We start from the raw sequence: 13461 nt of genomic DNA, 5'->3' as shown, positions 1-13461 counted from the left end.
CAGTTGCAATCTTAATTTTTTTTTACATGTCCTCCATCATGAGACAAATCAAATCAAATCAAATTGAATCAAACTTTATTTGTAAAAATGCAACAAGAACATGTTCGAAACACCAAAAACACAATTTTAACCTGAGCGGGTATTTAAAGTTTAGAGAAGCTTTCATACATTTTCAATAGGGACGATCCACTTTGCGTCCTCGTAGAGTGGGTTGCTGTTTTTCACTCTACACATCAATCATAAATTAGGCCTTCAGTCTGAACCAATAGCTAAAGGGCCCATCTTTTCTTCTCGACCAATCACAATCCTTTTCTGCCTTCAAATTCATGGATGCTTTTCTCTTTTCTTGGTGGTTTCACTATTATGAACGGATATGAATTAGAAATAGTTTTTTTTTTTAAGTTTACAAAGTCAAAGGTAAATCTCTAATTACTAAGATTGCTTTAACCCTTGTGCTATCCTAAGCACTTTAACATTGGGAGTTGGGTCATCTAGACCCACTAGACAGTGCGCTGAACCTTTTTTCTTCAATGATTTGTGATCTTCACTGGTGTCCATGGATTATATGAAATCTTTCCACCTTTATCCACCTTTGTCCTGGTAGGGAGAACACGTCAAAGTAAGGGTGGGGTCATCTAAGATAGCACAAGGGTTAAAGGCGGGGCTAAAGCTCGCGCCGGGACGGCAGGGAGGGGATGTGGTGGCGTCGGGGCAGCCCTCTTCCTCAGCCTGCTCTCCAATCTGAATAGTTTTTTGTACAAAATTCGGCGGTTCGACTGAAAACCTTTTCCCGATTCTTTGCCCTTCCAAAGCTGGATGATATCAGCGGCGCCTGGTGATGAATTCCGCCGTTTTCTTTTCCGGTAAGTTTGTTTATAAAGTTTAGGTTTCGTTATTGGAGAACCTCACGCGGCATTTGTAATTCCGTTTGTACGAGATTTAGCTTAATATTTACTCACAGTTTTAAATTTCCGCCTGCTTTGTTTAAGATATAGATCTTTCATTGTTTCATGTAGACATTTTTTAAAATAATAAATGACTTTTATTTGTATATAATTTGAAATTTAGTTTTTTTTTCTTTCAAACGAAACGTATTTCCGGATGTGACGTCAAGTTAAACGATGCTTCAGATTCAAATTAAAACCACCAAAATAACAGATTTTCTTCCTACAGCTACGAAACACTTGAACTTTTTCATTACATAAAACATTACCATTTTCACTTCCTAGATAAAACGCTGTTAAGGCTTTTGTAGACAAAACATTAAATATTGGTATAATTCAATAATGTCCTCACTAACCACTTTAAAAAGCTTGTTTAGTATATTTTGGCTAACTTCCGGTTCAGCATTTAACTTGTTTCTTTTGAAAAAAATAAATTTTTTTGCACATTTTCTACTTTATGAAGCTTTTTTGACATTGCTATTTTTTTCGAGTGCTTAAAAAAGCTCTTCAATTTAAATAGAATGTAGCATAAGGTTTAGAATTTATTTTAAAAACAGAATTTTTTTTTTTTGCCATTTTAAAATATTCCCCTATATTTCTACATCTAATATAATGTTCTATTATTTTTTTTCTGGCTGCATTTAACCATTTTCTACTACTTTTGCCTCTCATTGTAGAGAAGTTAACATGTTTTACTATATCAATTATTTTAACATTTCAGTCTGAACTAAGGCTGCATGATGAAGAAAACTTGTAATGTGCCGCCTTTTTGATCAATAACACGATGATTATATGAATTGCGATAAATTAACAAATGGTAAAACAAAGAACAACTATAACTAATAACTAGTTTTTTTTAAATAAAAGTCAACGTGATTTTATTATAGTTCACTTTTACGTAGGAGGCAGCCCTCAACATCAAAGGTCTTCACTGATGTGTGTCGAGGGATTTGTTAGATTTATTATTATTTTTTTGTTTTTTTAATACTTTAAGCTGCCATAAGTATGTTTGTGCCGTCTTTTGTGAAGCATGTTTTGCACAAGTTAATATTAAATAACGATACATTCTTGATTCATTGTGCAGGTCTGGTCTGAACTACATTGGTTATAGCATCAGACCTGATTTGTAAAATTTATCAACAAATTTTACAGAATTTAGTTTAGTTTCCAAGTCATCATTTGTGCTACATAATAAAAAATAAAAAAACGGAGTAGCATGTGGAATTTTTAGTGGTAGGTTTAGCCTCCATCAGCAGACGTATATTTTAGTCTTTACATCATTTCCACAGAACTCGCATCGTCCTCTGGTGTTTGCTTTTCACGTACTTTCCCTCCTCTTTGCAGACGCTCCTGTAGCTGTCATGGATCTGCAGCTAAGTCTCTTCGTCGCCCTCAAGCGCAAATATGGAAAACTCACAGAAGAATTTCAAAACAAGCCAATCCTTGAGTTAGGAGTTAACCATCGAGACTTCAAGAAAGAGATCCCAGAAGAATGTTTCCTCCACCACGAGTTCTACTTAAACATTTCCAACATTTTCATCCGGAGCGACTTTGTTTACGGCCCGGTCGTTGACTTGTTTGTGTGCGACTGTTATCACAGCGCCAGCAGAAAGACGATCCTCACCGTCGGAGTGGGTGGATCCGGGAAAAGCACGCTGGTACAGATCTGCTGTGTGGAGTGGGCCGAGCACCGCGGCACGCCGGACATTTCCTGCCTGCTGCCGTTCGCCTTCTGGGAGTTGAACCTGATCAAGCACAAAGTGAGCCTCGTTCAGCTCCTGCAGACGTTTTACCCCGAGCTGAAGAAGATTGACGGCTCGCGGCTAAACCACCCCAAAGTGTGGTTCATCTTCGATGGGCTGAACGAGTCCAAACGCCGGCTGGACTTCAGCTGTCCGCCTGTGACTGACGTTTCCACAGCAGCTCCGGTGGACGTGCTGGTGACCAATCTGATCAGGGGAAACCTGCTTCCTAGAGCGCACGTCTGGCTGACGTCTCGGTATTCCTGGGCCGCTCATATTCCTGAATGCCATCTGCTGGCAAAAACAGAGTTGGAGGGCTTTACAATCAGTCAGAGGAAGGAGCACATCTTCGATATTATCGGTGACTCTAAAATGACTGACAGAGTGATGGATCATATGAGGCTCCAGAAGAGTCTGGACCAACTCTGTCAGATTCCTCCCATTTGCACGATCACTGCAAATGTTTTGAAGACCCATCTTAAAGGAAAAGACGGACATAAGTTGTATCCTCTCAGTCTGACGCAGATCTACACTCAGGCTTTGAATCTGCAGAAGACGTCTCACCCCGAAACCCTTTCCAAACTAAAGAACTTGGCACTGCTTCGCTTCGGAGAGGAAAACCTCATGTATGAGGAGGACCTTCAGAAGACGGGCATCGGTGTTGAGGAAGCGTCGGCTTTTTCCAGAAAGTACCCCTTCCTGCTGAAGAAAGAGCGGGGTCTCCACAACACCTCGGTGTTCCGCTTCGCTCACTTCAGCGTTCAGGAGTACTTGGCCGCGAGCTGCAAGCTGGACGAGATCGAGGCCAAGCAGCCGTCCCTGCACACCGACCTCTGCAAGAAGTTGGTGGAGGAGGCGGTGCACGATCCCCTTGGAAAGTATGACGTCTACGTGCGCTTCTTCTTCGGCCTCCTTAAGGAGCGCCGCCTGCTGAAACCGTCCGACAGGTTCTTCCTCTACACGAAGAAGATGGTCCTGGAGTACGCCCTGTCCGATCGCTCCGTCTGCCTGCTCCTTTCTCTGAGGGAGTACGACAGCAGGGCTTTCCTGAGCGAGTTCGAAGACTTTCTGAATAACGGCTTCTCCAGTCCCATTGGAGACTTCTCGGCGGTGCATTGGAATCTCACCCTGGGAAACGTCAGGATCATTGATGGGCTGCAGGAGCATTTTGAGTTGGACGCTGCAGAGAAATGTGACGAGAAGCTCCTCAAACAGCTGCCGGAAATGTTAAAATCTGTGACGGCCACGTAAGTCGACACTCTGCCTGAACGAACAGCCGACTGTCTGTCAATACTGGAGATGCTGGATTAACCTGTAAAGATGAGAAGAAACGTGACTGAAGTTTAAAACACAAAATAACACTTTATGCGTCTTACAAATGTGAAGATTAATAAATAATCCTCTAGAAATGGAGTGTAGTGAGGAGGTGGAGGGATTTATAGGAGGGCAGATGATTGGCTGTGGCTGTAGGCAACTGAAGGTAACAAAAGTAACACGTGACAACACAATGTAGCAAAACACTGTAACCACACACTGTAGCAAAACACTGTAGCAAAACACTGAAGCCACACACTGTAACCACACACTGTAACCATACACTGTAACAACACACTGTAACCATACACTGTAACAACACACTGTAACAACACACTGTAACAACACACTGTAGCCACACACTGTAGCCACACACTGTAGCCACACACTGTAGCCACACACTGTAGCCACACACTGTAGCCACACACTGTAACCACACACTGTAGCCACACACTGTAGCCACACACTGTAGCCACACACTGTAACCACACACTGTAACAACACACTGTAACCATACACTGTAGCCACACACTGTAGCCACACACTGTAGCCACACACTGTAACCACACACTGTAACCATACACTGTAACAACACACTGTAACCATACACTGTAACCATACACTGTAACAACACACTGTAGCCACACACTGTAGCCACACACTGTAGCCACACACTGTAGCCACACACTGTAACCACACACTGTAGCCACACACTGTAGCCACACACTGTAGCCACACACTGTAACCACACACTGTAGCAAAACACTGTAACAACACACTGAAGCCACACACTGTAACCACACACTGTAGCCACACACTGTAACCACACACTGTAGCCACACACTGTAGCCACACACTGTAGCAAAACACTGTAACAACACACTGTAACCACACGCTGTAGCCACACACTGTAGCCACACACTGTAGCCACACACTGTAGCCACACACTGTAGCAAAACACTGTAACAACACACTGAAGCCACACACTGTAGCCACACACCGAAGCCACACACTGTAACCACACACTGTAGCAAAACACTGTAACAACACACTGAAGCCACACACTGTAGCCACACACTGTAGCCACACACTGTAGCCACACACTGTAGCCACACACTGTAGCAAAACACTGTAACAACACACTGAAGCCACACACTGTAACCACACACTGTAGCCACACACTGTAGCCACACACTGTAACCACACACTGTAGCAAAACACTGTAACAAAACACTGTAACAACACACTGTAACCACACACTGTAGCCACACACTGTAGCCACACACTGTAGCCACACACTGTAGCCACACACTGTAGCCACACACTGTAGCCACACACTGTAACAACACACTGTAGCCACACACTGTAACCACACACTGTAACCACACACTGTAACCACACACTGTAACAACACACTGTAACAACACATTGTAGCCACACACTGTAACAACACACTGTAACAACACATTGTAGCCACACACTGTAACAACACACTGTAACCACACACTGTAGCCACACACTGTAGCCACACACTGTAACAACACACTGTAGCCACACACTGTAACCACACACTGTAACAACACACTGTAACAACACACTGTAACAACACATTGTAGCCACACACTGTAACAACACACTGTAACAACACATTGTAGCCACACACTGTAACAACACACTGTAACCACACACTGTAACCACACACTGTAGCAAAACACTGTAACAACACACTGAAGCCACACACTGTAGCCACACACTGTAGCCACACACTGTAGCCACACACTGTAACAACACACTGAAGCCACACACTGTAACCACACACTGTAGCCACACACTGTAACAACACACTGTAACAACACACTGTAGCCACACACTGTAACCACACACTGTAACCACACACTGTAACAACACACTGTAACAACACATTGTAGCCACACACTGTAACAACACACTGTAACAACACACTGTAGCCACACACTGTAACCACACACTGTAGCCACACACTGTAGCCACACACTGTAACAACACACTGTAGCCACACACTGTAACCACACAATGTAGCCACACACTGTAGCCACACACTGTAACAACACACTGTAACAACACACTGTAACAACACACTGTAACAACACACTGTAACAACACACTGTAACAACACACTGTAACAACACACTGTAGCCACACACTGTAACCACACACTGTAGCCACACACTGTAGCCACACACTGTAACAACACACTGTAACAACACACTGTAACCACACACTGCAGCAACACACTGTAGGAACGCACTGTAGCAACACACTGTAACCACACACTGCAACAACACACTGCAACAACACACTGCGACAACACACTGCAACAACACACTGTAGCAACACACTGTAGCAACACATTCTGACAACTCAGTTCTGTTGTTGTGTGTTGTTACTTCATTTTTCTACAGTTTGTTGTTGCTGTGGGTTAAAGTGTGTTACTGCATGTCAGTGCTATGTGTAGTTACAATGTGTTGATGTGTGGGTCTACGTGCACGTGTGTACTACAAAGGGTTAACTGTGCGTTTGGGTAGGCGTCTCCTTGACGACGAGCTCAGACGATGTTTGTAAACGACCTGAACCGTCTTCCAGGCTGCGGTTCTCTAACCTGACGGACAGGTGTTGTCCCGCCCTGGGGTCCGTGCTGAGCATGGGGGAGTCGCACCTGAGAGGGCTGGACCTGGGCTACAACAGCATCACCGACGAGGGCGTGAAAGTGCTGGCGGAGGGACTGAGCGACCCGAGCAGCAGGCTGAAATACCTGCGTCTGCAGGGCTGCGGCCTGGGCGCCCGAGCCTGTAAGTATCTGTCGGCGGCCATGAAGCGAGCGCCGAAGCTGCTGGAGCTGGACCTGAGCTGTAACGACATTGGAGACCGGGGCCTGCAGAACCTCGCGTGTGGACTGAGGGACCCAAGCTGCCGCTTAGAAGGTCTGAGGTGAGATTGGAGAAACTAGAAAACTCCTTTATTTGACGTGTTTTTCATTTTTCTGAAGTTGCAGTTTCCACACAGATGTTTTGCTTTAAAGTTGTTTTTAATTATTAATTTAGAAAAACAGCGGGCGACGCTGAATGGCCCGCAGGCGCTACCTGTCCTCGCTGCCCCCCCATTGCCCCCTTCTTACCTGCTAAGCAGCTATGGCGGCTTTCCTGTTCATGTTAAGAACGCCTTGAGGTCATGAACAGATCTATGTACATTTTAAAACAGTCGTCCAACGGAAACTTTGGGATTTCCTTGGCAACGGAGGTTTTTTGTTAACCTCGCCCACATTTCTAAAATGTTCATGTTGTATGTCATGAAATTTTCTTCAGCTTAAGACGACGACTCGTGGATTACATTTTCACAATGTTCTGGTAGCTTCTGTGAGCTCGCCACGCCAACGCCGTTCAGGATTTTTCCCAAATAGCTTCCCAACGATGTTCGAGGAGCTAGCAGGCGATGGATGAAAGGAGGAGGAGTTTAAATGTGTAGATGACCAAGTAACAGGGATTTTTTTTCAAATCCAAGGTGGCAGGCTCTACCAGGTCAAAGGTCAATGAAACTTTGGTTGTAGACCTGAACTTAGGCTACGTTCACACTGCAGGGCTTAATGCTCAATTCGGATTTTTTGAAAAAATCTGATTTGTTTGCTAGACCGTTCACATTTCCAAGTAAATCCGAACTTTTGTGATCTCCAGTGTGACCGTGACACGACCCAAACGAGACCCGCATGCGCAGAAGCCAGAAGAATACTCAACGGTGAACGACGTCACTTGTTGTTTGCGGAGCAAACGTTAACAATGGATGTCAACAACAGTGTTGTCAAAAGCAGAGCTCTTTTTGTAATAATAAATTTATTTTCACAAAGGAGCAGCACAATTACAATCTTCTCATTTTAAGAAGGCAATGGAGTCGGGATCGTCTGTACCCACTGTTGTGGAAGAGGAATGTGTATGTGTTGGGGCCGCGCGCCCGCGTGTGTGTGTGCAAGCGCGTGCCGCGATAGAGAATAGGGGGGGGCAGTGTGGGCGCGCATTCATGTTGTGTGTTACGGAGGACGGTAATAAAAGAAGGTTTCCCCCAGAATAAATGCTATGGACTCTTTATTAACTCGTTCTGGAGAATCTAAGGATCAGAACAGGGAGGAGGAGGAGGATCGCCTCGGGTCCCCCGCGCTTGAGCACGGTCAAAGGGGAGAAAGAAAAAAAAGTTATCGCGGGAAAGGTTCAACACCAAGCTCTGCCATTTATCTGGAATTTTTTTCAAAAACCGCCCAGTTGCGATAAGAGCCCTGGAGTTTGGCCTGAAAAGAGCGATCACCCCAAATATTAATCCAATCGGTGACCTCGCTTCCCTTCCACTGACTGGTCTCAGCAGCATCGTCCACCATGGTTGATGTTTACGTTCTCGTTCCCGCCTACTTCAACGAAAAATGATGACGTTTGTTGCGTGTCGATGACGTACAGTTCGGAATCAAGTCGCCTGGCCGGTCAGACGGCGGTCGCAATTGAAAAGATCGGCTACGATTCGGAATCAGGACGGCAAACCCACGGGGCCTGGGTCGCAATTGAAAAGATCGGATCTGTGTCATTCAGACTGTCATGAAAAGATCGGAATTGGCTTAGGGGCAAAAAATTCGGAATTGGGTCATTTCAGCCTGCAGTGTGAACGTAGCCTTAGTGTTTGTGTGTGTGTGTGTGTGTGTGTGTGTGTGTGTGTGTGTGTGTGTGTGGGTGTGTGTGTGTGTGTGTGTGTGTGTGTGTGTGTGTGTGTGTGTGTGTGTGTGTGTGTGTGTGTGTGTGTGTGTGTGTGTGTGTGTGTGTGTGTGTGTGTGCGTGCGTGCGTGCGTGCGTGCGTGCGTGCGTGCGTGCGTGCGTGTGTGTGTGTGTGTGTGTGTGTGTGCGTGAAACGTGGTGAAGATCGCTCAAACAAAGCTTTTCTCTTTTACACTTTGCCACAATATGACCGCCAAGCCGTGGGCCCTGTGGCCATCCCATAATAATTTCATAACTTCCTTTGGATATTCTTGACATGTCATGTCATGATTTTGGGTTCCGGCTGTGTACGAATGATTGTGTGTTTTTGAGCTTGCGTGGGATGGGATGGGGGGTCAAAGGTCAAATGTTCGCAGTCAGACAGAAAACCCGCCAAAACAGTCCAGGACGGCTACGGGACATAAATATAGGAATAAAACTGAAATACTCAACATGAAAACCTTTAAAGTAATCAGATTAGTTTCTAATCTTTGACATAGCTAGTACTCTGATTACTACCAAAGGTCCAGTTTTTGGTAATGATTGTCACAAAAAGATTATTTCTTATATCAAACTTGAACAATTAGATTGTTAATGAAAAAGTTTAGAGTAAAGACATTGTCAGCATGTAGGAAGCTGGCTTTGAGGTTTTAAGGTTAACATGTTGTGGTGGGATCTGAAGGGATGGATTTGATTCTGATAGTTTTAGGATTGGGATGAGTCTTCAACTAAAGACGTTTTCTTTCAAGGTTTGTATTTTGCCTCAGCTGTTCAGAGCTCTGGACTCTTTTGTTGACCGTATTTTTCAGACTTTTGGTAGCTGGAATATAAGTTGCAGCAGGAAATAAAAAAAACCCACATCAACAAAAAACTCATGTTATAGTCCCACCTCTGTCTGCTTGTTCTCTGGCAGACTGTCGCAGTGCCACATCGAGCCACAGGGCTGCGCTCACCTGGCCTCGGCTCTGCAGGAGAACCCGTCCTTCCTGAAGTATCTGGACCTGAGCATCAACCCCATCAGAGACGAAGGAGCCGTCCAGCTCTCCAAGAAGTTCGACCTGTCAAAGCTGCACAAGCTGGAGTGAGTGTGGAGCTTTTGGGCTCCGTGAGCCGAGATGATGATGATGATGATGATCAGCTGACCGGCGTCTCCTGCTTGGTCCGTCAGGATGAACCACTGCGAACTCACCCGGCTGAGCTGCGGCGGCATCGGAGAAGCTCTGGGCTTGGAGTCCAGCGTTCTGTGGGAGCTCAACCTGAGCAACAACCCTCTGAGCGACAAGGGATTCCAGCTCCTCTGCGAGGGCATCCGCAAATGGGCCACGCTGACTCAGCTCAAGTACGGGACGCCTTCATCTGTCTGAGACCAGCGGGTGAAATCCCCGATGCTAGCGCTGTCTGCTGTGATTTCAGGGTCTCCAGGTGCTGGATCAACGCCAAGGGCTGCTCACAGCTCACCAAGGTGCTGTGTTCGGTCATGCAGTTCCCCCAGGGGGCCATGCATCATCTGGAGTGGTCGAGACTGCAGCTGATTGAACTGGACCTCAGCATGAACTGTCTGGAAGATAAAGGAGGAAAAGCCATCGCCGCAGGCCTGACGAAATCCCTCATCTACCTCAGGACGCTGAAGTGATTCCCGTTTCTAAATGAATCCGTTTTTTTTTTTTTCCTGGCCTGCATCCTTCTCTGCAGCATCTTGTTGTCGTTGCAGCCTGAGTCACTGCTGCCTGAGCGACGAGTGCTGTGACGAACTGGCGTCCGGACTGGCGTCCAGCGACAGTAGGATCAGCGAGCTGGACCTGTCCGGAAACGAGCTCCAAGACCGCGGCGTGAAAAAGCTCTGCGTGGGGCTGAAGAGTCGGAGCTGTACCCTCACCAGTCTGGCGTGAGTTGGTCACCAAGACATCCGTTCATCCTTCCTCTGTTCTGGTCCTGCTGAGTTGATCCAGTTCTGCTGAAATCGCGTCACCAAGACCTCTACAAAGGTCACATGACAGAAGCCTGGTGCTTTGACGTGCTTTTGAAAAAAATGTGCACCTACTCCTGGAAGTGGGTGGGGCTTGGCATCCCTTAGACCACGCCCACCTCACAGACTCCTTACTGTGAGCCTTAACAGACAGGAATTATGCTTCAATCAGGCAGCGGCTTCAAGGCCGTATCGTAACCATAACTATTGTGTTTCCTGTTGTCCGGAAAAGTCGCAAACTTTTACTGTAGGTTGGTTGACAAATCTGAGTTTGTCAACGATGGAGCGGCGAAAACTCAAACTGTCAGTTGCCAGGATCCCGCTGTAAGAGCTTTGGCCTGTAGGGCTGCTGCAGGTTATCGGGTGTCCGGGTCCGTGGGAGCGGCTCATCTTTAGGTGACCGCAGGTGTGTCTTGGAGGTCGTTTGGCCACCTTAAGGAAGGTTACAAAAATGGAACATATGGTTGTCGTGTGTGTCATGTTGGGAAGTATTCGCATGTTGCACCTAGGAGGTATGGGAGAGGCTGGCGGACGGCCCCCTTATGCCACACTAATCAAGAGGAGCGCGCACTTTTCCCACCAACAGCACTAACGGGCTCCTTGAACACTCTACAGGGTTTGGGGCAACAAAAAATCCAGCGGCTCACCTACGTTACCCCGGCGTCTTGTTTAGGTGATTGTGCAACCTGTCGTCAGGAGTTTTCACTTTGAAAAAAAATGTGCAGAAACATTTTCCCTCCACAGACGTACTGAGCGGTCTCCAGATGGTTATTTCGTGTGGGTCACCTACACGCCCCACACAGGTTTGCTGCCAGACAGACCAGATCCACCTGGAGGGGCAGTTGGGACTAAAGCTCCACATAGTAACGTCCTAAATAAAAAATAAAACAAACTGAACGTTTAGCACGGACTCTCTAAAACTCATGTGTTTTTGCTGTCTCTGTTGGAGCTTCACACGCAGCAGCAAACCTTTTATTAATCAAAACACTGGAGGCCAAAAATATCTCAAAGCGAAGCGGCTGACGTGTTGGGCTAAAGGCCCTCACACGCCTGACGGTGTATCTGTGCTCCTGTCCAGCCTGAGGTGCTGCCAGCTCACCTCCAAGAGCGTCACGTTCCTGGTTGCTGCCTTGAAGTCCAACCCGCAATATCTGGCCGAGCTGCACCTGATGGGGAACAGCATCGAGGACTCTGACGTCGAGGGGCTTTTGGAGCTCATCAAGAACCAGAAATATGCGCTGGAGATGATCGAGTGAGTGGATTTGTGAAGAGTGCAGTTCCTACTGCTGAATTTATTCCTATTTATTTAGATTAATGATGTCTTGTTTGTCTGATTTTACAGTGTGACTGTGGATTAAAGGACCAGAAAAACATTTTGGATTTCTTCATCACAACTACTTCTACTTTTTTTTTTTTATGCATCAAGGGTTTGTTTTTAATTTTTTTTAATCATTTTATTCTTCAGAAACAAATTCCGATGAGCAGATTAATACAAAAAATCTGTAACAAAAACAAAATGATTAAAGAAGAACTTTGATTGGATGGCAAAACCGTTTTTTGGTGTTTGTTTATTTGGTTGCTTTGAATGTCTTTTTAGTTTGTTTATAATACTTGTAAATACATTTTTAGCCAATTTTCTATGTCAAACAAATGTGAACCTTTTGCAAAGTTTGTTCAATAAAATGCAGCAAATTTTTGGGGCCAGTTTTACGTCCTTTTTGCCGCTCAGGAGCTCCCTCCAGTGGCGAAACGTCGTTACTGCATATCATGAACAACGGCTGTTCGTGAGACGTTTTACTAAATAAGGCAATAAATAACAGTAGCAGTTTCAACAGTCCTGTTGTTGAATAGTCTGACTGCTGTTGGGATGTGTTGAATCTTTGTAGTGCGGAGAAGGAGAAGTTAAAAAAGGAATGCAAACTACTAAAAAGATAAAACAGTGATTTGTCACAGAGACACAGGCTTTCAAGTACAGAACCTTGTGGTGCAGCGGTAGGGAGGTCAACCCATGATCGTAAGATTGCTGGTTCGATTCCCGCCTTCCACCAGAGTCGAAGTGTCTCTGGTGGAAGGCGGGCGCCTATGTTTGGTAGCGGAGCCACCACCAGTGTGTGACTGGGTGAATGGGTCTGTGACTGTAAAGCACTTTGTCCTTGTAGGTAGAAAAGCGCTAAAAAACCGTCTCATTTGTTCCTAGTTTTTTTTTTTTTTTTTTTTTGCATCGCCTGATGCTTTGTAAACTGTCACACTGGAGTGGCTAGCGAAATTTCCGACCGCTTTTGAACTGCTCACTGGCTGATGGTGTAATGAGCAGCAGCTACGCTGATTTGAGAAAAGAAGCGGGAAACCGGCTGAAGACGTTTCCTCGTCAGCTAAAAAAAAAACATTTCAGCTACGCTAGAGATAAAGTCAAAGGAAAAAATAAAAGAAAAAAATATGGCCTCCTCTTAAAAAATTATCAGGAACAAATATATAACCCTTGTGCTATCCTAGGCACTTTAACATTGGGAGTTGGGTCATCTAGACCCACTAGACAGTGCGCTGAACCTTTTTTTTCAATGATTTGTGATCTTCACTGGTGTCCATGGATTACATGAAATCTTTCCACATTTATCCACCTTTGTCATGGTAGGGATAACACGTCAATGTAAGGGTGGGGTCATCTAAGATAGCACAAGGGCTAGTGGGTCTAGATGACCCAACTCCCAACGTTAAAGTGCCTAGGATAGCAC

The 13461-nt window shown here is 45.5% G+C and overlaps 1 protein-coding gene and 1 long non-coding RNA gene across 2 annotated transcripts; both read left to right on the top strand.

Moving 5' to 3' along the window:
* Positions 1 to 649: 649 nt before the first annotated feature.
* On the top strand, positions 650 to 12429 carry LOC101171468 (NACHT, LRR and PYD domains-containing protein 12). The gene is made up of 9 exons (XM_023955034.2): positions 650 to 863; positions 2289 to 3933; positions 6623 to 6967; positions 9677 to 9844; positions 9932 to 10102; positions 10177 to 10392; positions 10475 to 10648; positions 11808 to 11981; positions 12072 to 12429. Exons 1-9 carry the CDS (start codon positions 839 to 841, stop codon positions 12085 to 12087), a joined length of 2934 nt encoding a protein of 977 aa, XP_023810802.1. The 5' UTR covers positions 650 to 838; the 3' UTR covers positions 12088 to 12429.
* Positions 11345 to 11621, top strand: LOC144992069 (uncharacterized). The gene is made up of 2 exons (XR_013655853.1): positions 11345 to 11402; positions 11474 to 11621. It is a non-coding gene; the product is annotated as an uncharacterized LOC144992069 (long non-coding RNA).
* Positions 12430 to 13461: the final 1032 nt, after the last annotated feature.

The sequence above is a fragment of the Oryzias latipes genome, chromosome 1 (genome assembly GCF_053564925.1).
Source record: "Oryzias latipes strain Hd-rR chromosome 1, Olatipes_Hd-rR_3.1".
Taxonomy (NCBI): Eukaryota; Metazoa; Chordata; class Actinopteri; order Beloniformes; family Adrianichthyidae; genus Oryzias; species Oryzias latipes.
The sequence above is the reverse complement of the archived record's forward strand: the minus strand, read 5'-3'. Positions and strand labels throughout refer to the sequence as shown.

What these genes read in the sequence shown, in the direction of transcription:
- LOC101171468 (XM_023955034.2), top strand. Translation starts at nt 839, where the DNA reads ATGAATTCCGCCGTTTTCTTTTCCG. An exon ending in TTCCGCCGTTTTCTTTTCCG is followed by an intron (nt 864 to 2,288) that starts GTAAGTTTGTTT and finishes TCCTCTTTGCAG; the next exon opens with ACGCTCCTGTAGCTGTCATG. An exon ending in TGCCGCTTAGAAGGTCTGAG is followed by an intron (nt 6,968 to 9,676) that starts GTGAGATTGGAG and finishes GTTCTCTGGCAG; the next exon opens with ACTGTCGCAGTGCCACATCG.